At 34.0% G+C, this 26,117-nt stretch overlaps 1 protein-coding gene across 1 annotated transcript; it reads right to left on the bottom strand.

The window, feature by feature from the left end:
* Positions 1–14,169: 14,169 nt before the first annotated feature.
* On the bottom strand, positions 14,170–14,927 carry LOC141695331 (uncharacterized). The gene is made up of 2 exons (XM_074499588.1): positions 14,724–14,927; positions 14,170–14,625 (listed from the first exon to the last, which is right to left on the bottom strand). The coding sequence occupies exons 1-2, from the start codon at positions 14,925–14,927 to the stop codon at positions 14,170–14,172; spliced, it is 660 nt and encodes a 219-aa protein (XP_074355689.1).
* Between the last annotated feature and the right edge of the window lie 11,190 nt (positions 14,928–26,117).

The raw sequence follows: 26,117 nt of genomic DNA, 5'->3' as shown, positions 1-26,117 counted from the left end.
GGTATCCGAGCCTTCTGATTAACGTACAAATCTAGATCCTAGACTTTTGTATTTCTGTCACTCCTTGAATTTTTTATTCACTCAAAAAAATTCATAATGACTACACAAAAAGTTGGAACCGTTAAAATTCCACTTTTTGATAAAGAAAATTATGTTATGTGGTAGAAGAAGATGCTACTGTTTTTACAAGTTGCTAATCCCAAATATCTGCAAGGGTTAAAGAAGGGTCCAAAAATTCCTATGGTTATTGAACCAGAGGTAATAGAAAATGATGTGGTGATCACCAAAGCGAGAACTTATGTGAAAGATCCTGAGGATTTCTCTCCAGCTGAAATAGAAGAAGCCTCCCTGGATGCTAGCCTTCAATTAATTTTAGTAGATTCCCTTAATCCCTTGATGAATAGACATGTGATGAATTGTAAAGATTCCAAACATATCTGGGAAACTATTGAGGTTATTAATGAAGGCACAGAGGAAGTTAGGGAGAACAAGTTAGAAATCCTAACCTCTGAGTATGAATACTTTAAATCCAATCCAGGAGAAGGAATCACTGAAGTGTTTGAGAGGTACAATGCATTGATCAACAACCTGAACATTAATGGTAAATACTATTCCATCAGGGAGTCAATAAAAAGTTCCTTTTAACACTGCCAACTCATCTCGAACATAGAATCACTGCCATAAGAGAAGCAAGAGATCTGAGTGAGATTTCTTTGGAAAGGCTCTATGGTGTGTTAAAGACTTATGAGTTGGAGCAGATTCAGCAGAATTAAGTTTACGGGAAAGGAAGAGTGGTCAGCACGTCTATTGCTCTAGTAGCTGATGAACAACAACAACAACCACAATATCAACAACAATCTCAACAGTCAGAAAGAATGGTACAGTCTTCCAAGGTTGAAGAAAATGTGATAGTAGCAGAATTTGATCCTCCTACAACAAATCAATCAGGAGATGATTTTTATTCCTTGGAAGAACTAGAGCAATTGGAGGATGAGTCAATGGCCCTGATTGTCAAGAGATTCTAAAATGTCAGATTCAAAAGGAATCCCAAGTTCAAGTACAAGTCCAACTACAACAGATTCCAGAAAGGTGGATCTTCATCCTCTAACACCAGCAGTGGTGGGTACAAAACAGGGATGGTTGATCGAAGCACCATTCGATGCTTCAACTGTAATGAGTTGGGACACTTTGCCACAGAATGCAGGAAGCCAAAACAAGTTAGGAAGAACTCTTACGATTCTAATCAGAAGAGTAAATCTGAAAGGGCTTACCTGGCAAAGGGAAGAAGCTGGGATGATACTGACAGTGAAGATGAAGAAGTTGGGAATCTTGCTCTCATGGCTAGTGATGCAAACACCTCATCGTCAAGAAAAGAGGTAAAATTTACTGATGCTGAATTAGTTTATCATCTAGGAGGTTCCTTAGATTGTGCTCGTCGTGATAATGAATTGTTAAATCAACAAATCAAAGACCTTGAGAAAGAGGTCAATGAATTAAGACTTGTGCACATTAATCAAGATAAATTAAAAGAACAAGTATCTTTTCTAGAGAATAGAGTTGACTGTTATAGACAACTTGAAACTATTCTCAAAGACAAGATCATCGGTCTTGAGGCTAAGGTTAAAGCTTACTTTAATTCTTGTTCGAAGTCCAAAGAGTTTTACAATAAGCAAGCTGTTAATCAAACATCTGGAATAGGTTATGATTACAATACTGCTATTGGAAAATTAGGCATAAACTCCCCTCCTCATGTCTGTGCTAAAGGCAGGGAAGTACCACATGTGCTTAAGGGTGTTGATGAACCCCTCTATAAAGAATCAATTGATGATCCATTTGATGAGACCTCATCTATTATTCAAGAAGAAATCCGTGCTGAAGATAATGCTAATGAGAAAGCTGTCTCCAAGTCAAGTGTGTCAAAAGTTCCAGTCAAGGTTGTGAAAGCAACTGAGACTAACTCAGACACACATGAGTTGGATAACACAAATGCCATGTCTACCATGCATAAGTTGCCTATTGTTAACCCCTCTCATAAAGCATGTGGTGTTCCTCATTGTATATCTTGTGCTTTTAATCTGATGTATGCTTATTTTAATGGTAAGCATGTTTCTAATGATAAGACTACTCCTCGTCAGCATGTGAATAATAGAAAGCATGATAGGTCTAAGACTGCTAGTCCTCCTAAAGCTAGAAAGGAGACATTTGTGCCTAAGCCTAAACAGAAATCTGTCAAGGCTGTTCACAAGGTCAAATGTCCAGTCATTGAGAAAGTTGAGAATATTAAAATTAAGAATGTTGTTTTGCCTGATAAAGGCCAATTTTATAAATATGCCGGACCCAGCCAAGCTTGGGTTCCGAAGAAGGTCTAATCCATTTGTATTGCAGGGCATTAAACAGGTACAACCGGTAGTGTGGATTCTTGACAGCGGATCGTCAAGACATATGACCGGAGATAGAGCCCTGCTATCAAATGTGGTTGAGAAAGCTGGCCCAGTGGTTACCTTTGGAAATAACAGCAAAGGTTTAACGGAGGGATATGGCTGTTTGCTAGCTGGAAATATTATCATTGAAAATGTGTATGTTGTTCAAGGACTTGAACACAATCTGCTTAGCATTAGTCAGTTCTGTGACAACGGCTATAATGTTTTATTCGATAAGCTGAAGTGTCAGATTCTGCACAAGAAAAGTGAAAAACCCTCCTTAATGGGAATCCGGAAAGGAAATCTGTTCGTAGCTGACATGAACTCTGGAAACAATCCTGAAGTCAATTATTTCTATGCAAAGGCATCGTCAGATGAGAGTTGGCTATGGCACAAGAGACTTTCTCATCTCAATTTCAAAACAATGAATTCTCTTGTAAAAAGAGAATTGTTAAGAGGTCTGCCTTAGCTGGAATTCTCTCCAGAAGGACTATGTGAGGCTTTCCAGAAAGGAAAGTCAAAGAAAGCAAGTCACAGAGGCACTGACACATCTTCCATAACTGGTGTTCTGCAATTATTGCACATGGATTTATTTGGACCAGTTAATGTCCTTTCGATGTCAAAGAAGTGTTACTGTCTTGTGATAGTTGATGACTATTCCAAGTATACGTGGGTTTTATTTCTTCACTCAAAGGATGAAACACCACAAGTTGTGATTGATCATATCAAGATGATTGAGTTAGATTCTAATGTCCCTGTTAGAGCAATAAGGTCAGATAATGGAACAGAATTCAAGAATTCACTTCTCAATGGATTCTGTACAGACAAAGGGATTACCAGACAATTTTCAGCTCCTAGAACCCCTCAGCAAAATGGAGTGGTAGAAAGGAAGAATCGTGCATTGATTGAAGCTGCAAGAACGATGTTAAGTGAATCAGGTCTTCCAATGTATTTTTGGGCTGAAGCTGTCAATACTGCATGTTATACTCAGAATCGAACTCTAATCAACAAAGACTTCATGAAAACTCCTTATGAGATTTTGAATGAATAGAAACCTTCTATCAAATACTTTCATGTATTTGGTGCCAGATGCTTCGTGCTCAAGGATGGAGATGATCGTCGTGGTAAATTCGAGGCAAAGGCATATGAGGGTATTTTTGTTGGATATGGAAGAAGATCATACAGAGTGTATATCATTGATCAACACAAAGTAACTGAAAGTGTTAATGTTACATTTGATGACACTAAACTCCCTAGTATCCAAACTAAAGATCCTTCTGAGAAACTGAAGTTTGATGATATGTCAGATTCAGAATCAGAACATGGTCAAGAACCTGAGGTTGTTGCTGGTGAAGAACCTGTTAATCATGATGATACTCAAGGTAATAGTGATGAAAACTTTGGCAACAATGGAGATACCACTGCTACTGACGGAGAATCTTCAAGTCATCATGGCAACAACTCAGGGGGAGATGCTGAAGGATCATCTAGTAGGACACAACATCCCAATGAATTTCAAGGCGAATCATCAAGATCAAATCTTCCAAGACAGACTGTCTGGAATAAAGCTCATCCTTTTGAGTTGATTATTGGTGATCCAGATGTTGGAGTCAGAACTAGACGTGCTACTCAAAATGAGTGTATGTTCTCAGGATTTCTTTCTGAGATGGAACCTAAGAAGATTGAAGAAGCACTAACTGATCCAGATTGGGTGATTGCTATGCAAGATGAACTCAATCAGTTTGAAAGTTAACAAGTCTGGAAACTGGTACCTAGACCTACACATAAGAAAGTTGTTGGTACTAGGTGGGTATTCAGGAATAAACTAGATGAAGATGGTGTGGTTATAAGAAACAAGGCAAGACTGGTAGCAAACGGGTATTCTCAAGCTGAAGGCATTGATTATGATGAAACCTATGCTCTAGTGGCTAGACTTGAGGCCATCAGGATATTTCTGGCATTCGCAGCATTCTCAAACTTTAAAGTTTATCAAATGGATGTCAAGAGCGCCTTTCTGAATGGAAAGCTGGATGAAGAGGTATATGTAGAGCAACCTCCTGGTTTTGAAGATCCAGATCATTTGGATTTTGTCTTCTTTCTTTTCAAGGCTATCTATGGGCTCAAACAGTCTCCAAGAAAATGGTATGACACTCTCTCTGAATTTCTTATTGAAAATAGCTTTATTAGAGGTGTCATAGACAAAACTCTCTTTTCTAAAAAACATAAGAATGATACTATATTAGTCCAAGTCTATGTGGATGATATAATATTTGGGTCTACTAATGATAATCTCTGTAAGAGATTTGCTAAGTTAATGCACAGCAAGTTTGAAATGAGCATGATGGGAGAGCTGAAGTTCTTTCTTGGATTACAAGTAAATCAAAGGTTAGATGGAACATTTATTTGTCAATCCAAGTATCTCAAGGAACTCCTCAAAAAGTACAATCTAGAGGATTCTGCATCAGCAAGGACTCCATCAACTACAGCTGTCAAGCTTGGACCATGTGAAAACTCCATTAAGGTAGATGTCACAAGCTACAGAGGTATGATTGGCTCGTTACTCTATCTTACTGCAAGTAGACCAGATATTATGTATGCTACATGCTTATGTGCAAGGTTCCAAGCGGATCCTAGAGATATTCATCTCGTTGCTGTTAAACGAATCTTAAGATATCTTAAGGGAACACCAAATCTAGGTATTTGGTACCCCAAAGAATCTGGTTTTAACCTTGTTGGATATACAGATTCAGATTATGCAGGAAGTGTTGTTGATAGGAAAAGCACCTCAGGGAGTTGTCAATTCCTAGGTAGCAGACTAGTCTCTTGGTACAGCAAGAAATAGCAAATAGTTTCCAACTCAACGGCCAAGGCTGAATATATTGCTGCTGGAAGCTGCTGTGCTCAGATCTTGTGGATTAGGAACCAGCTACGAGACTATGGCTCTGTATTGAAAAAAATTCCTATTTTATGTGACAATACAAGTGCAATAGCCATCACCAACAACCCTGTGCAGCACTCGAGGACAAAGCACATTGACATCAGGTATTATTTTATTAGAGAGCACGTCATGAATGGTACTGTTGAACTATTTTTTGTTCCAACAGAAGAACAAATAGCAGATATTTTCACTAAACCACTTGATGAATCCATATTTACCAGATTAGTTGGTAAATTGGGCATGTTGAATAGTTTTAGTGATTAATTTAGTTAATATCTGAGATCTGTTCTTGAATGAATTTACAAATGAATTTTTCATAAATGAAAATTCATTTGCAAATTTATTTTATCATTTTATCATATTTCTTGCTTATTTCTATGTAATTTCTATTATCTTATCTTATTTATATACTCAACTTGTTAATTTTAATGTCCCAGAATATTTTATTTTCTCTAAAAATATTTTTCTATGAATTTAATTTGTTAAAATTCAAAAGAAATCTATTTTTGGACTGAAAATATTATTATCTCTGAAATATTTTAATTATTTTAATTATGTAAATATTTTCTGCAATATTCATTTCAGTTTTCTGAAATTGAAATATTTTATATATTCTGTTTTTTATGTGTTTTTAACAGTTTTTATGTTAATTATTCAGTATATTTAAATACTTAATTTATCTTATACTAGAATGACAATCGGAAAGACAATTGAAATTGTCTTGCTGAAAGTCATTTCAGTAATAATGCTTGGTTATTTTTAAAATCAGATTAATTTTATAACTGGCAAGACAATCGGTATGACTATTGATTGTCATGTCAGTAGTAAAATTAATATCAGACTTTTTATGTTTTATTTTGTACTGGTATGACAATCGGTATGACTATCAGATTTTCATACCAGTTATATATTATTATTTGTTTTGTTTTGTTTGTTTTTTTCTGTCTTTAAGCTGGTGTGACAATCGGTATGACAATCCGATTGTCATACCAGTTATACTACTTAACCTTTTTTTGTTTTGTTTTATTTTATCAGTTCACTTTCTTTCTTTTCAAATTCCAATAGTTATCTTTCTCTCTCTCTCTCTCTCTTCGATCAAACACAAATCAATCGCCATTGTTGTTTTCCTTGCTCGAGTTTTTACTCAGCATACATCACTCCTGCTATATATACATACAAGTATATACATACAGGAGTGCTGCCAAAATTTTTTTTAAAAAAAAAAAGAAAAAAAACTTTTTCAAATCGTTTTTTCTCCTTCAAAATCAGCTTGTGCTTGTTTATTTTTGGGATTTTTTTTTGCGCTTTTCATCTATTATTATTTTGTGTCTTTTGGCTTTTCAAATCTGCGTTTGTGAGTTAAGAATTTTAACGAGATATATTTCTGTCTAAATTTTTCGATTATAATTAATTTAATTCGAATTATTAAATTAATTTAATTAATTCGAATTTTCTTAATATTATTCTTAAAATTCTGAAAGCGTGTGTCTTATTATTATTTTAAATGGCTCTCAATTTCCAAATTGTCGCGCATAATCAGGTTGGTTATTTTAATACAGAAAAATGTGATGTGGAAAAATTTAAGCCTTGGATTAGATTTTTAAATGACCATTCGATTGTTAGCTCTGCTATTAAATCAAATGTGATTTTAAATGTCGATCTGCTTAGACTGATTTGCACAACCTCTACTGTGGTCGATGATTCAAAATCTTTTTCATTTACCGTGGCAAACACATAATATGTGGTTGATGAAACAGTCGTCAATCAAGCTTTAAATTTTCCTATGGACAATTTCTGTAATTTGCCCTCTGAAAATGATATCACAAACTTTTTCCATGCTATTCACTATCAGGGGGTGATCAATTTAACCAAACTTTCAAAATCCAATTTGGTGTCTGAATGGGACATTTTCTTCGATACACTTTCTAAAGTGTTTGCCAACTGCACTAAATCCAACTTTCACAACATCACTTCCACTCTGCAGTATATTGGTCTTGCGGTTGTTTTCAATCAAATGATCAATTTTGGTAAACTACTTTTTCCCATTCTCTTGAGACGTCTCACTACTTCTTTACGTGATCATTCTACAAATCGTAGAGTATCATGTTACTATGCTCGTTTTCTAATGCTTATAGCAGATCATCTTCTCACACCTGAGCACAAAGCCCTTTTTGCTAACTCTGCAGTAACCGAACCCCCTCCTGTAAGCAAAAAGATTTACACCCGCCAAGACACAACCTTCAAATTCATGCAAGTTCCAGTACTTGTATCTGCTTTCATGGCCACTTATATTCCCTTACCTATTTTCAATCTTCCCGGTCATGAACAGCAACCTCAACCTCCAGTAGTTCAAGCCACCCAGGCTCCTCCAACATCAGATGCTCTTCCATTACAGGTATTAATTCCTCACTCTCACTCCATTCCTACTTCTGTTGAAAGACCCCCAGTGGTCGATAGGACTAACCATGAAGTTGTAGAACCACAGCTTCAATCCCAGGTCATAGAGCCAAACACAGAGTCACAACCTATCTCAACCTCTCCCCCACTGTCTAAAATGTTACCCAGAAGGTTAATATGAAGTAGTGTATTGTTGAATGTGAGTGAACCCTCAGCTCTGCCTCCTCCCAAGAAAAGAAGAACATATACTGAGGCATCTGAAAGCCCATCCATGTCCTTCCAACAGGACATGGACTTTGAAATGGCCAATGAACAGTTACTAGAGACATTCTCTCAACAGGATGAATCTATTGAAATTCGCCATAGGGCCATGGCATCTTGTACTGAGTCAAACACAATTCCATTACTCACAATGGAACCATACATACCCACAGATGATACTCAGGACACAGAGCAAGGAGTGCACATAGAGTCTGTTACAGTGCCTGACATAGTTATGACAGAAGAGCAGTCACATGCTTTTGAGGGAAAATCTGACTCTCAGCCACCCTTAATAGAGTCATTTTCTCCCCTCCCAGATCAAACACCTCTGGCTCCCTCACGGGATTCTCCACTCACAGATTTATGTGGAGAAAGTGGAGGGCAACTCGGTCAATCTATCCCTGAAGCAATTCAGACATCTATTTCACATGAAATGATAGGTTTGACTGAGGATCGGGACTCGCGAATTCCCATTGCACCACCACTGACCTCTCTTGAAGAGGCTAGGGTGATTTTAACTGCAGGTACAGAAGAACAGCAACAGGAAGACTCCTCACGAGCAATTATATTGAGAGAAACACAAGCACGTGAGGTGAGTGAACCAAACACGAGTGAAATTCAGGTGAGAGCACACACAGACACAGACACTGAAAACCTGTTAGCTCAAATTGCTGCTCTAAAAGAAGAACTTGCTAAAAGCCAAGCTGAGGCTCAAGCATTCAAAGCACAAGTGGTTGAACGGTCTTCTTCTTCCACCTCTGTCAACAATCAGCTGGCACTCATCAGGAATGATATCTCAGATCTCAAGAACACTGTCACACCAAAGCTCAATTCCATTCAGGAAACTCCAACTTTATCAGCTGATGACATTTCTAACTTCTGCTCTCTACATACAAGAATGACTTCTCTTGAAGACCTGGTTGAAATGAATCATGCACTGGACTCCTCCAGATTTCTAAAGATAGAAACGGGCATGGAACATCTTAATGAAGGAATGAAACACTTGTATTTCATGATCAAGAATTCTCACTGCCCTAATGAAGAATAAAGAACTTACTTTGAAGGGCCGTCTGGTGGAGGCTCAGGCTCTGGAGATGATGGAGGTCATGGAGGTTCTAAAGGAAAATCAGTAGAGGATCCCTCAACTAAGGGGGAGAAGAAAGGGAGTAGTGGAAAGGGAAAAGAAAAAGATATCTCTGCTGGAGATAAAGGAAAGGCTGATGATGTCTACTACAGTGGAGAACAGGATGACTTTGATATTTTTGACATTCCCACTGAACCAGTCTTGGAAGATAAACATGGTTTATTTGAAGCTGAAGAGGAAAGTGATTTTGGAGAATGGGAAGAGGAAGCTGCAGTGGATCCTATCTTTGAGAAAGAGTTTCAGCAGCAGTAGTCAGAGATGAAAAGAAAAGAAGCTGAACTCAAAAAGGTCTCCCAGATCATTGACATGAGGAAAGACATACAAAGAACAGAAACTCTTCAAAAGCAACATCTTCATGACATTAAGGCTCAAGAAAGGAGAAGAGATGTCAGACTGAAGATTGGTGAAAAATGGGATGAAGCTAGGAGAGTACTTGATATGCCTCAGCTGAGCACTAACAATGATAGGCAGTTCCCACATCTTCTTGACAAGATGGAAATCTCAAATCCTAACAATGACATGTACATGAATGCTATCAAGACTGAAGTCTCAAGGATCACAGCTGCTTTTGACAGATCCCTAAATGAGATGAGCATTTTTGTATATTGTCAGAGTGAAGGATCTTTCAAGGTGTCACTTCATCTGTTTGAGAATCGTTCTTTTTCAGAGACTTGGGTTCTTCTCAACAAAGTAAAAAGAAGCTCAGAATTGAATAAAGTTCTTCGAGAAAGGCTTAAAGAGTTTGCCAGCAGGGCTAGTCCTCAAGTGGTCAACAATCCTCATCAGGTGAGATTCTTTAAGTTTGATTGTCTTCAAATCTGTCAGCTAGATGTACAATCTCTTAAAGACTACTCAGCTAAGCATCTGGTCTGGATGGAACATCATTTAAGAACTGCTGGATACTCATCCATGTTGAAGACTCAAGCTGCTGATTTGATTCAAGCTTATTGTGAAAAGAATATTAAAAGGTACAATCAGATCAAGAATAAGCTGAAGTCAGTTGGAGTTCAACCAGTCAGACCAGCAAGCTTCACTTCAGAATAGGATCGTGTCTTTGACAAAGAGTTGCTTCAAGATTTAGAAGAAGGTGAAGTCAGAAGAGAAGACAACTGAAGTCAATTAGCTAAAAACTCAATGTAATATGATTAGAGCTTTATGAATCAAGATAGTCTAATGTAGTTATATGTTCAGGCTAGAGGAACATCTATCTTGTATTCACTTGTAAATTTCTTTTGGAATCTGGAAAATGTTAAATATAATCCAGAACTTTTCTGCTATTTACTTTGCATTTCTGTTTATATCTTTTTCTTATTTGTTAGTTGAGTTATCCTCTAGGTATTTGTTGTTATTGTCTAACAAGCAAATAGGGGGAGATTGAAAGGCATATGGCATAGCCTATTTGTATATTTGAGGATTTAACTCAACTCAAATAAGAATGTAATAAGTAAATAGTGGATCTATCGTCAGAGAGATCTCACAAAGTAATATCTGTCAAAGGGTTAAGAAACATTATTCATCTACAGACTTGAAGACTTAATTCACTGGAAGAAGCTCAAGAAATTGATCAAGCCTCAGTGATATAAATCAAGATTTTGGATTTAATCAAGTGACAGAGATCTCGTCAGGGTATCAATTAATTACAAGGATTTAGTCTGAAGAAAATCAAGGTCAAGGCTTGAAGAAATGTCACGGAAGTTAGTCACTCATGAACCAGACAGTACATCGAGTGTCAATATTGAAGTGGTGGAATTAATTCATAATTGATAGTAATTTTCAGAAGATTTTCAGAAGAATGGTTGCTGCTCAAGATTAGTATTAATTCTCTATTAATTAATTAAGTCAAATAATTTAATTAAGAAAATAAATTATATCTGTAAAGATTAATTTATTGATTAATTGAATTAATTGATTAATTAATTCAGAATTAATATTAAGGATTTTCAGAATTGTTATTAGATTAAAATCTATTAATAATTCAGTAAGACAATTTGATTTGAACTACTATGACAATCGGTATGACAATTGATAGTCATACCGAAAGTCTTGCTAGTTCATTCTGATTGTCTTACTAGCTATTGGGATTGTCTTGCTAGTTCAAAAGGATAGTCTCACCGAAAGTCCTTCCAGTTCAAATGGATTGTCATGCCAGTTCATTTGATTGTCTTGCCGAAAGTCTTGCTGATTCAACAGGACTGTTTTGTTTACTTAAACAACAAAAACACAGCAGAAGACATTCATGCAATTATTCAACAGAATACACAAGTCAAGAACACAGCAGAAACAAAAGCAAATTATTTCATTTTTCATCTGCTTTATTCAAGATCAAAATTCTAGATTGTAAACTTAAATCTAAACCACTAGAATTATTTATCTTGTTCTTGTGTAACAATCTAGCGGATTAAAATCCCTAGAACTTAATCTCAAATCGCATTTATCATTTGATCTTTTCATTGCAAAAATAGAAAAAGTTCATGTCGAATTTATTCTAGATTTGTAATAATTGATTTGAGATTAATCCCTTGTAACAGATACCTTTGTTGTAACACCTTTCAAGTTTAATAAAAGTTTTATTTAACTTGAATTTTGTTTCACCTTTTTATTCCGCATTTTATTCGATTAAACGGTATTGTTTGCATTCAACCCCCCTTCTACAAACAAATTGGGACCTAACAGTTTTGTGATGACGATTTTAGATATTCAATGGATCCAAATTTACGTTACTCAAGAGGTTCAGTAATCACGATGCATAGGGAGTGGGAATGGCGTGTAGGGTGTTTGCAAATATGTGTAGCCCAATGTCAAGAATATGGAGTGCGAGTAACTAAACAACGCGCCATACACATGCAGCGAGACACCGCTCAACAACTGGAACTAGCTTTATTCCGTACAAGAGAGGAAGAGAATCGAATGAGAATGCGTTTAAACCGGATGGATATAGAAAGAAAATGTAGGGAGTTTGCTGAAGATGGTGACCATCACAGCGCAAGAATGTATCATCATTTCGCTACAAGTCCCGACTATATTTCCGATTTCTACTTGTCCGATGATGAGTAATATTTCTGAATATTGTATTTTGATAGTGTACTTTATTAATTTGAGCTTTTAAAATTATTATTTTATATTTCTGAATAATTTGACTACTCAGATAGTGTGTGAGTGTTTATGATAAATTTAGTATGAAGTACTGTACAAATGTAACATGACGTAGTTGTTAGCATGCCCTATAAATGTCTTGGTCATTTCAATTGGAAAACATAAAATGGATAATGGTAAAAAAAGATCATCGTCAAGCACATCTAAGTCCATTTGGCGCCAGCTTAGTATCGCGAAATGTATTGGTCACAGAAAGAAAATGAAAGAAGACGAGAGTGGCAGAAAGAAGAAGAAGTGCGTGAATCAAAACATTTTGGGCGAGATAAAAGCTGATAAAGAAAAGCTCTGAAAGGCTTACAATGATCGGTCCCTGCCGGAGGAAGAATGCATCCGTCAGATCGATGAAGTGTATAAAAAATATGACAAAATGGAAATCAACCTGATTGAAAGAGAAGATAGTGAAATTGCATGGTATGTTGAAGGTCATCAGGCCTGGCGTGATGTTGGAGAAGATGCGGATGAAGAAGAGGGTGAAGTTGTAAAGAGTGCAGGAACTGATGAAGATCAATATATTGTAAACCTTGCAGATTTTTAAGTTATTTCTGATGTTTGTTGTATAATTTTAGTAACAATTTGAACGCCTAATTGAAATATTTGTTTTGAATAGGATAAACCTAATAGTAGTTCCACATTTTGAAGCTCAAATGGACAACACAATAACCAACTTTTGCATGTAATGTACGAAATAACAAGATAGAAAACTTAGATTATACAAATGATAATGGTAGTACAACATTTGAAATGAAGCTAAGAAAATACAATGAAGCTAAGAAATGAGCAAGTAGAAGTTCACGTTGTTAAGTGTGGTCCCCCTGGGCATTTCTTGCTACGCTTGGTGTGACCTTCTTGGTTGCATACACTACATTTCTTTCCTGACCGCGGACCATCAATCTCCGTTCGGATCCGTACCGATTGCCCCTTATCTCCACGTTTTTGCTTAAGTTTATTCAATGATTCATCCGCTACTAACTTTCCATACCCCTGCCAAAGTGGGGATAATTCATAGTTCCAGTATTCAGTTGGTTGCAAGGGATAAATAATTGGCCGGTACAAGTTCTCCATTATCTGGTTTTTATGACAATTTTCAATGAAATGATCCCAACTCAGTCTATATCTTATACAACCAGCCATTGCGTGAGAGCACATCATGTGATGCGTCACCCATTTTCCATTCGTGCACGTACGGTCGTTGAGGTTGATGACCTGGGTCTTACCTCCCTTTACCCTTCCCTTAGCAGTTGTGTATTGACGTGTAACTATTTTCAAGATACCACGTGCACGGTGAAAAGTAATAACTGTATGTCCGGTTGCCTTTCTTTGAATTTTTGCTAACATGGCGGCTGAACGCGCATATAACTGTTGACCCTGTTGCACACCGTCATCTACTTTATTTCTATGTGTGTCAATAATCGTGACCGCCTTGTAGAAGAGGTACTCCATCATCGCTGTTACCGGAAGGAAATGAGCCCTTCTTATGTTTCCGTTGAAACCCTCAAGAATGTTGGTGGTCGTTTGACCATAGCGAACACCATTATCGTGGGAAAATGTCCACCTCTCAACGGATATTCTTGTAAGATAGTCAAGGGCAGGGGGGAAATTTCACCAATCCTTGCCATGTATGCATCATGCTTGGAGACTTGTGTGGTTGTGCCAGCTTTCCACATCAATTTCTTTAGTTCACCGCCAGGGTGATGATGGCAGAAGTTGCTTCGGATATGCAGTAGAAAGAACCTATGGATGCCTAATGGCTTAGCAAATCCGTTTTGAGGGTCTCTTACTGCAGAAAGAATACTGGCTGCTCGATCAGAGATGATGCACACGCTGGTCTTTTGGCGAAAGACATGTCTCCGAATACGTTACAGAAACCAAGACCAGTTCTCGTACATCTCCTCATCAACCAAACCATAGCAAAGAGGAAAAGGGTGGTTGTTTGAATCTACACCCATGACAACAAACAGCTTGCCCCTATATCTCCCCTTCAAGAAAGTTCCGTCTATTGAAATCACAGGACGTGCATGTTGCCACCCATCCATCATTGCCTTGAAACACCAAAAGATTCGCTTGTAAACAGACGTGCCCCGTTCTTGAGCATGAGGCACGACATCGATCTCAGCAATGGTTCCAGGATTTGTCTTCTTGATGGCTGCAAGAAACATGGGAAGAGCTTGATATGTTGTAGCCCAACTTCCATAGACTTCCTCAATGGTTATTTGTTTGCCTCGCCACGCTTTCTTGTACCCTACTATATGGTTGTGCTCGTTGTTGATAAGCGGGATAATGGTTTTAATGGGAATTTTTGGTGTATCTATCACCTGTTTCACATGTCATTGAGCAGTGTCAAAAAATTATCACAAAATATTTACACAAAATATGTAGGGAAGTTAAATAGTTATGTATGTTAAATTCTTACAAGTGGTTTCACAAGCTGTGAAATCATCCTTGCAGATAGCTTCTTGTGATCTTGCAATGGCTGATCAACCAAACATCTGTGTTCCTCTCTATTGACATTTATCCTCCAGTAACCAGAATTATGCATGAAAGCAGCTCGCATCCTCCAGTTACAGCCCTCAGCCCGGCACTGAACAATGAGCTGTTCTTTGTTACTCTTTGTCATTTTATATGTACGATCTGTGGAAATATGAGCACGCTTGACTGCCAACAACAGTTTGCTTTGTCACGGTAACACTTTCCTTCACTCAGTTCCCCCTGATCAAGGTCTCCATCAATATACATATCGTTAGTGTTATCTATTATTGGGGGAATATATTTCTCTGTGCGGAACCATGGAGACCTTGAAACATGATGCTCTTCCCCAGCTGTTGGAAACATGCTAGAAATTTCTGCATTCCTCTCTACATGCCCTCCCCCTTCATCGCTGCCTGATGAATCTTCTTCCCCATCATCATCATGAAGGTGAAAATCATCCTCACTGGATGAATTATCTATAACTTCATCTGCGACGAGGGCTAACCGCTTACCCGAATCTCTTCCCACCATCTCTACATTACCCCCACCTTCTTCCTCATTTTCATAACTACTCCCCCTTCATACCCTCCACCAAATAGACTACTCTCCCCTCCTAACCCTTCACCATATTCACTACCCCCCTCCATACCCTCCACCATATTGACTACTCCCCCCTCTGTACCCTCCACCATATTCACTACCCCCCTCCATACCCTCCACCATATTGACTACCTCCCTCCATACCCTCCACCATATTGACTACCCCCCTCCATACCCTCCACCATATTGACTACTCTCCCCTCCATACCCTCCACCATAATGACCACTTTCCCTTCCATACCCTCCGCCGTATTGACTACTTTCCCCTCCATACCCTCCACCATATTGACTACTTTCCCTTCCATACCCTCCACCATGTTGACTACTGCCTCCTATGTACGGGTAACATCATCATCACTTAATATTTCCATTTGATAAAAACCTTCAACTAAGTTGTATTGAGCAAGGTAAGAATACTTCAAACTCAATTTCAGATTCCATTGATAAGAACTAATATTCATTAAATTGTATACAAGACGTTTAAGCTCATCAAAAGAGGTACCAAACCTAATAAACATCATTTTCTTGGGATCGATAGAGTAGTTGATATTAGTACCCTCTCGAATTACTACTCCACCCCAAAAAAATTTTACATTCACGTGGCCTTCCATTTCCCTGATTTAAAGAAAATATTTAACAAATGAGCAACATAATTATATACATATATATACATATATACACATAATTAAAAGGATGACATACTTTTTCGTATGGGTTGAAGAAAACTATGTGCTGAACATATTTGGTGCCTCAGGACATGTTTAAATAGTGGAACGAGTATTATTGTGATTCATTGATTGTGTCAATAATTTCTGCATAAAGATATCTGATCCCATCCGTTTCAGATTTCAGATAAGATTATTGTGTAAGGGAAATCCACTTTTTGCCATATTTTGTGGATAGGAAGCAGAAGATAACGTTCTCCAAATTTTCAACACGAAGAAAAAAATATTTATGAAACGATATAAATACAAGTTTGTAAAATAAATTTATGAACTCCGTAAAAAGATTTAAATAAAATACATAGTTAAATAATTTATTAATAATAAAAATAACATGAAATTTGTTACGAAGTAAAATATTTCAGTAACCAATATTATATAACATTTTTAATATAGTAATAATATGAATACAAAATAATATTCTATTAGTATAAAGTAATATTATATACATTTTTGAACATAGGAATAATATGATTACAGAATAATATTATATAAATTGATAAAATCAGTAATAATAGACATATAAATATATGAGTATAAAATAATATTATGTAATAATAATTATTAGTCAAGTATTAATAATAAGGAGAGAAATAAAGAAGAAAGAAAGGATAAGGAAGAAAGAGAGTGGATAAAAAAGAAAGAGAGAGCAGACGGAAGAAAGGGGGAAAAACTGAAGGCTTGCAAGAGATACCCGGAGGAACCGACGTTCTTTGGGTGGAGGAGGGAGATTTTTGGTCAGCAAACCCCCAGAGCAAGAGGCGTTCCCTGGTGTTCCCCTGTAAAACCGGCGTTCTGAGGTCTCTTCTCTCTCTCTCTCTCTCTCTCTCTCTCTCTCTCTCCTTTATCTTAATTTTTGTTCGAATTGAATTATTTGCATCATGTTTAATTATTTGCATATGCTTAATTACATCCTTGGAATTGCAGAGAATGAAGGCGTTCATCGACTCCCATACGTGGAACATCAATGAAGATGATTATGACTCCGATGATGATGACTCCGATGATGCAGATGACTAATCTGGTTCATATATTGTTGGCTCTTAATATTTGTATTATTGCATCGTACTCATTTTTATTCATATATCGTCTTATTATTCTGTATCGAACCACGCACAGTTTTTCAACTGTGTTTTATTTTGTAACTGATGTTATGTAATAGAATTTTTGTTTCAAGTCAAGTATTCATTATCAGCAAATTAGTTCATATCAAATATAAGGCCTCGTCAACAACAAATATTCCCCCATGATACACTATTCCATGAAACTAAAACATTACAAAATAAAATTTAAAATTAAAGTACAATTTACGTACTAATAATAGGTTTATATCACTAGTCAACAGAAAAAAAATTAAACCAAAATAATTTTCTACGAATTTATTATGGGATTTGCTAAACATGCCCGCACATAACAATTGCACACTCGAGTACCTTGGCACCCTTTTCAAAACCAAAAAAATCACATATAAACTATATTTTTTTAAGAACAAAAAATACGCACGAAAAATAGGCTTGCATGACTATCCAAGAAAAAAAAAATCACCAAAACAATTTTTTAACAATTTAATATTAAGGCCCAAAATTAGGTTTTCATTGAATATTTTCATTGCCGACTACCAATGTACCCTTTTTGAGGGAAAAAAAGTCATACATACACTTTTTTTTATAAAAACAAAAATTACGTACTACAAATAGGCTTGCATGACTACCCAACAAAAAAAAAATTACACCAAAATAATTTTTTTCCAATTAAATATGAAGACTCAAAAATAGGTCTCCGTTAAATATTTTCCACTTACAAACACTTACAAACAATTCAACCAAGTAATTCAATCCGGGAGGAAAGTAAAAAAACAAAAAAAATGAATTACTCCAGAACGCCACTTCTTCTGGGCCTCTGGGATGAACCCCGGAGGAAGTGGCGTTCTGTGCCATTTTTGGAATTTTTTGAACGCCTATGTCAAAAAAATGAAATCTCCTTTCAACTATGCTAAAAAAGTTCGGGAGCCACATTTTCTCCATCTCCAATTTATTAATTTAATCTCTTCATTTGTGTTTTCTTCTTATTGCTCGTACCTCAACCCCATGCAAAAATCAATTTGTTATGCAAACATATATTCCTGCAACTCTGCAACTATGATACATAAACGTAAATTTGATTTAACCATGTGTAAAACAGAACAACTAAGGATTCACATGGCATTACTCAAATAGAGTAATATCCATTCTTAAATAAATATTGCGGTGAGTATATTCAAAAAGAAAAAAAAGAAGAGTATATCCAAAAAGAAAATAAACATGTAATTAAACCTCAATTTAGTGTAATTTTAACATTAGCACCCAATAATAAATTCTATTTTACACCCAAAACCACTTTTTGGTAAAACGATAGAAGCAATTATAGCCATTTTATCATTAACATTTGGGCTTGCTGTAATAAAATGGTACACAATAGGTTGTAAAAAAAACTGGAAATTGCAACTTACAGCTAGTGATGACTAACACAAAAAGATTATTCCATGCATGCACGTTACAAATACCCATCATGCAAAACCAAGTATCCATTAATTCACAAATGCACAATTTTTCCTAACTTCCCCTGAAGATCCAGTCAAGACTCCAATCTGACCCATTTTCTCCATGGACTTTGCGAATTCAGCATAGAAATTCTCAAGTGATCCTTGTAGAAGTTGAGTGACAAGTGCCCTACCAATTTCTGGGTGTTTATATATGTTTAAAGATGGGTGTTTAAACCAAACAATTTCTGGGTGTTTATATATGTTTAAAGATCTACACAACCCTAAAGAGGGAAGGCGAGGGTAGGTTTCATATTAATTAATATGGTTATTTTTTGCATGTAATCAGCAATAGACAAAAACAAATTCATTATTTTAAATGAAATCATCTCTATAACCTCATACTAATTATACATCATAATCTTAGAAAACATTATTTTATAATGTTATCACATACAATCAGATTTGAATCAGAATTTTTACCTCTTACAATAGCTTTCTGGTCACCGGAAGTCTCAACTCACCCTTGCCCTGTTATCCACAACGCTCTCCAAGCTTCTTGGATATTCTTTGGCTGGATGCAGGAGTCCTCACACGGTCTCTTCCATATCGCTATTCGTCAAGATATTATTTTTCTGAACCAATTCTGATTGTATACAATACATATAAAATAATCTGTTTCTATTATTATGATATATTCCTAGCAGAGTTTATAGAGATTGAAGAAGTTTTAGCCAGACATATTGAGAGAGAGAGAATTGAACTTCAGAAATTTTCAGATATCCTTTCCATTTCATGTATAGACTTATTTATAGTAGTCTTTCTATATGGTTACAGATTACCGGGATAACCGGTTTCTTTTACATAATTACTAATAATTCAGGAATCTTTTCTTTTCTTTGTCTGCCATTTCTTCTTTTGTCATCTCTTCATATTTTCTTCATCTTTATCTTTTGTGTCTGCCATGATATCTTGCAGGATTTGTCGTCTTTTTCCAGGGAATCTGCTTTTTCTTTTCTTCTTTCTTTATCTTTGTCTGCCATGATATTTTTGGAATCTCCTGGTAATATAACTTTTTGGTTTTCACCATTCAATTTGCAATATTCTGGTGTATTACACCATTTTTGTATTATGCAAAGGGATCAGAATTCATCCCTTTGTCATCATTTCTTAGACTGATAATAGGTCTTTTTCGAGGACCTGTTATCCTTTGATAATATTCAGTAGTATGTTTTGCATGATTATATTTCAGGTTTTCTATTTTATCAAGCATCATTTCTAATGCATTAGTACCTGAATTTTGTATAATATTATCATAATATAAAGTTATTATACTTTCGGTGAAACCTCCACCATGGCTTTCAGAAATGATTATAGCTTTCCGAGCTCGTAGTATATCTTGTATTTTGGACCTGAGGGTAGCTAGTCCAATAGCTCGTTTTTCACATAACCATTCCTGGAATTTGTTGATATCACAAGGATTTGGTAATTTCAAGCTTTTGGTTTCTCCCACAATATCTGTCATATTCCTTCCCAGTTTAAATAGTTGACATATTATTATGGGTTTTCCAACTAGATCGGTTGATGCATCAAAAACTTGTATTCCGTATGAGCCTGCTCCCATTTCCCGTATCGTAGCTTCCACGGATTTGACAATTATACTTGGTAGCTTTGATATACAATACATGGTTTCATTTGTTAAGATCTTGTCAACAAAACCATGTATAAACAGGTTATATACTATGTCAGGTTTTGCATTTTCACAACAAATGTATCTGGGATATTTTGTAGATTTTGTCAGTCTGCAAATATCAGGGTTAGATTTATAATCATAATATTTCATCATTTGCTCGTATGTTTTTACTGTGTCAGGTGAGTATTTCAGCTTATCACTCATTGATAAATTTGACAGAGTAGTTGATATGCTGGTTGAAGGTGATGGCATGGTTACAAGCTTTGATGAAAATGTCATAGGTTTTATTGTAGGGATTGCAACTGAAGCTTGTAGAGTTGTTTTGTCTTTTACAGCTTCCATAATTTGTTTCAGAAAATGTTGGTTCTCCTGAACCAGGGTTTCTATCTCCTTTTGGAGTTTGGTGATTTTTTCATTATTGGTTGATATATGAGATGTAACATCAGTGATATATTTCTCAAAATTTTCCATCTTTTGTTATCCTGCTAAGAACAACAAACAATTAAATTTTCCCTTTACAAAAACAAAATGCATGACATTCAATGGTATTTAATTTTCTGATAATTGATATTAATAATTCATCAATATTCCTTCTGTTAGGAGCGAAATAATAACCAATGTGTTTTTCTATTTCTAGAAATCCTTTATATGCTTCTTCTAGTTTTTCTGTGTTATTTTCATCTAATCCTTCGAGAGCAAAATTTTTTATAAATTCTACAGCTTCTGAAGTAGTAGTCCATATTATTAAAGATCCTGATTCGATTTTCCATGGTTGAGCTTGTCTTCTTGTATATTCTATTTTCATTGTTTATTTTCTCTGCTAAGATAGTCAGCTAACACATTTTTTGTTCCTGATATATTTTTATTACAAAATCATAACAACAGAAAAAAGATTGCCATTTTCTTCTTTTATTTAATTCTGGTAATAATTCTATTTTATTAGTAATAAAAGCTTTCACTTGAGTATTATCTGTTCTTACTACAAATTTAACAGGTAACAAATGATAATGAAACTTTTTAATCCCATATTTTACAGCTAATAGTTCTTTTTCATTTATGTGGTAGTTTGATTCATTAGGTTTCCAAGTTCCTCCTGCATATCCACATATATGTGTATTTTCTTTATCTATGTCATCCTTCTCATATGCTATTAGGACTGCTCCCCATCCTATATCACTAGCATCAGTATATAATTCTAAATGATCTGTTTCTATGGGTATTCTATGTTTTGGTAAATCTTTCACCTTTTCCTTAAGAATTTTTATACAGTTTTCATGTTCTTTTGTCCATCCAAAAGGTTTATTTTTTGTTAGTTCCTGTAATGGTTTTCTTAATTTAGGTAAGTCTTTAATATGATCTGAGGCATAATTTATTATTCCTAAAAATTGTTGTACCTCTTTTTTATTTTCTAATTTGTCCTTAAAATTTACAATCTTTGTTACTATATGGTCTTGTAATTGTATACCTTCTTTATCTATTTTGTATCCTAAATATTCTATCTTATTCTTAAATATTTCAGATTTCTTTTCAGAAAGTAATATTCCATGCTGGTCTATTGTTTTTATAAATTGCTCTAAATGTTTTATATGCTCTTCTAAAGTTTCACTATATATTAATATATCGTCTACATATACTATACAAAAATCTTTTAATTTTCTAAAGATTTGGTCCATTCTTCGTTGAAATATTTGTGGCGCATTTTTTAATCCAAAGGGTAATACTATCCATTCATAATGTCCTTGCGGAGCACTAAAGGCTGTTAAAGACCTTGATTCTTTGGTTAATTTTATTTGCCAAAATCCACTTTTACAATCGAATTTACTAAACCATTTCTTATTTCCTAGTCTATTTATAAGATTTCTTTTGTATGGTAAGAAATATCCATCAAATATAGTTTTCTTATTTAATTCTCTATAGTCTATTACCATACGGGCTTTTCCCCTTTTTTGTTCATTATGTTTTCTTACAAGGAAAGCCGGGCTACTATGTGGACTTTTACTTTCTTGTATTAATTTTAGTTTTAATAATTCATTGATTTGATTATCAAATTCTTTTTGGTCTGAAGGGCTATACCTTATAGGTTTAGATCTTATTATATCATTAGGGTTTAATAATTTTATTTCAGCATATATTTTTTCCTTATCCCATAAACTCATAGGATTTTCTCCGAAGTTAGATTTTAATAAATTATTATATTTTTTGGTTAATTCTTGTAGATTATTATTTCTTTCTATTCTTAAATTGTTTATAGTATTTATAGTACTTATTGGCATAATTCTTTTTAATACTATCCACTTATTACACGGAGTTTGTAATGATAGGGAATTTGAAGTTACTATATGTGTTTTAAAATAATCTAAAAAGTTATTTCCTAATAATATAGATTGCTTCATCTTATTCTGATATACAATAGGTAAACTGAATAATGTTTTATTTAGCTTTATTCTCATGTTTTTTGCTATTACATCTAATTCCTTCTTTTGTTCATTAAATCCTGATACCCTAGTTCTATGTGTATTAGATTTTTCCCATCTATACGAAGCTAAAACTTCTTTTTTTACTAGACATAGATCTGCTCCACTGTCTATAAATATTTTTTGTTTTAGGAATTTATATTTTTTATATTCTACATCTGCTTCTATGTATATTGCTACCATTCCTCCCAATTGCTTTCACTAGATGATTCATAATTTATAAAGTTTATTTCATTATCAGTTTCACTAATATAAAACTCTTCATATTCATACCATCTATTGTCATCTTCTTTAATTTGTTCTATTTCCATTATGAATTGTGATGTATTTATATATTTTACTTTCTTTTCTTTCAGTTTAGGACATTTATTAGCATAATGTCCTTTTTCATTACAATTCCAACATTTACATTCACTTATATCTTTCTTTTTAAAAGGTTTTCTTCTAAACTTTCTCTTATTTTTATATCTTCTCCTATTTTCTGGTGTATTTCTAAATTTCCTAAATCTTTTTCTCTTATATTTGTTGTATTTATAAGGATAATTATTTCTATTTTGTTTGCTTCTGTACTTATCATATGATTTTTTCTTATTATACCTCTTCTTATAGTTCCTATAGGGTTTTTTATCTTCACATCCAAATACTAATCTTCTTTCAGTGAATCCACATATTTCTCTTAATCCTAGTTTTTTATCCTTTTTAACCTTCTGTTGTACCCTATATTCTTCACATTTTCTCATTAGATATCCTCTTAGTACTCTTATTCTTTCACCGAGAGTGTTCTCACGAGGTTCTAACTTATTATATTCCTTAGTTATTTCAGTATTATAAGGTTCTGGTAAATGATCATAATATAATTGTTGGTATATATGTCCTTCTTCGGGTAAGAATCTAGCTTCATAAAAGAATTTAGTGAAACTTATAGTATATTCTGGTAACCTATTAATTTTACAGCATTTCATATTATTTAGATTCATTATTATTTCTATTTTTCTTTCTATTAGAACTTGGTCTCTAGCTACTATCCAAGGTTCTCCTAAAAATTCTCTTTTTAATATCATATCAAATATTTGTAACATTGATTTCCAATCCGTTGCATACCTTAGTACTTCAGTTTTTAACTGATATTCTATAGATTCTATCCAATATGCTACCTTTCCAATTAACGTTTTTGAGATCAAGTTATAAGTATATTCTAACTCATCTGTATGAGTGGAGTTCATTAATGCTATATACATTCCTAAATTCCAATCAGTTATTCTCCTACTAATTTCTTGTTCTTCATATACATTATCTAAGTCTAAAAAGTATCCATTTAAGTTTACGCCTTGTGACATTGATCCTATAAATTCTTTAAATTCATTATGTTGTCCTATTGGTATGTGTTTTGGTATCGTGTTCCTATATCTTGTTATAACTTCCATATTATGGTCGGTTACTTCTTCTTCTGGGTAGTTATCCATCTCCTCATTTTTTATTTCTTCAGTTTCTATATCAGTATAATTTTCTTTATCTTCTTGGTCACTATTTGATTCTTGTTTTATTACTGCATTTACATTTTTCATTCTTTCTAAAGCTTCTATTATATTTTTATTTTCTATTTCTATTTCAGAATTTTCTTCATAATTACTGTTATATTCTTCTATTATATTCACTGTTTTTCCTAAATTATCTTGTTCCGATTCACTAGTACTTGTTTTATTATTTGTAGACACAGTACTAGAAACTTCACTTGTATTCTTTTTCCCTTTTAACTTATTTAATTGTTTTTTCAATATTTCTATTTCTTTTTTATTTTCTTCTGTTTTTTCATTTAATTCCTTTTTCGTTTGTCTTAAATCTCTTTTTACATCTTTTAGTTCCTTTTTAGTTTCTTTATATTTATTTTTATATTTTTTATATTTTTCTAACCATTCTTCATTAGTATTTAATCGTAATTTTTTATTCTCCGTTCTTATTTCTTCTACTTCTTCCTTTTGTTGTTCTAATTTTGACTTTAAATATTCTATCACAGTTGTATCAATCTTAAACTCAGTTTTGCTTTCACAATTTGTTTCCTTTTTTAATGGTTCATACTTATATTTTTCTCTTTCTAAAATTTCTTTTCCATGATTCTTTAAAAATGTTATCACGTTATATTCTTTTTGTTCTTTAGTTTCCATTAGAACTTTCCTTTTTTACTAAGTTGTCCCAAATTGTCTAATACCTTTCCTATTGGTTCAGATATATTAGGTTTCATTTTACTTATATCTATCATCATTGGCTCATTAACTCTTCTCCATGCATTTATGGCTTTTAATTCTGGCTTATTTGTAATTTCTTTTTCTGGTATAATTTTTTGTTTTCCTTCTTCTAATTTTATTAACTTGTCTAGTATCATTTTTAAAGTAGGTATTTCAGAATTATTCCATAAGCTTGTTAACTCTTCTCTTATTATTTGTCTCAAATTTTCTTGATTATCTTGTTTTTCTACCAATCTCATTATTGCATTTAGTTTTTCCTTAACTATTATTTCTTCCCATAAATTTTTTATAAATTCTGAGTCTGACATCTTATTATTTGTTGATTCGCTTCTTCCAACCATTTCCAACATCTATCCAATATTTACTAGTATTTTTACTCTGTTCTACTAATTTCTTAATATCATTTTCTAACTTTGTTTGTCTTTCCTTATATTCTAAATATTTTATTTGTGAATCTATTTCGCTTTCTAACATACTCTGTATCTTCTTTAACTTTTCTTTCTTATTCCTTAATTTTTCTTGTATATTCATAGTTTTTCTATAAATCTTTCTTTTCCTTGATCTACTATTTTTATTCCATTATTATTAATTTTATAATTTATCATTTTTAAGAAGTCGCTTCCTAATAATAATTCACTCGAACTATCATATTCTATTACTCCTATATTTATATTATATTCCAAGTCTAATATCTTAAACTTTAAATTAGTACATTTAGTAATAAATATTTCTCTATCATTTTCTGCATATCTGTAAGTCTGAGGTTCTATCCACTTACAATTTTCTTCATTTACCTTGCTTATATGAATAAAACTTTTGGTAGCTCCTGTATTAATTTCTGCTATACAGTCTCTTGTTATTGTTTCGTCAAATATTATTATTTTTATTTTCAAACTATCAGTATCTATTTTTATTAAATCTATCTTTCTACTCGTCATACTCATTGATCTAATTAATCTTATAGGATTTTGTTCTTTTCTAAAACTTAATCTAGATCCTTCTAATATTGGTTTAATTCTCTGTCTTGGAATCATTTGTCTATTACTAAAATCTATTGTAATTTCTTCTGGGATTGTTATTTGAGATTC

The sequence above is a fragment of the Apium graveolens genome, chromosome 11 (assembly GCF_009905375.1).
Source record: "Apium graveolens cultivar Ventura chromosome 11, ASM990537v1, whole genome shotgun sequence".
Lineage (NCBI taxonomy): Eukaryota > Viridiplantae > Streptophyta > Magnoliopsida > Apiales > Apiaceae > Apium > Apium graveolens.
Note: the sequence above shows the minus strand (reverse complement) of the source record. Positions and strands in the feature narration are given on the sequence as shown.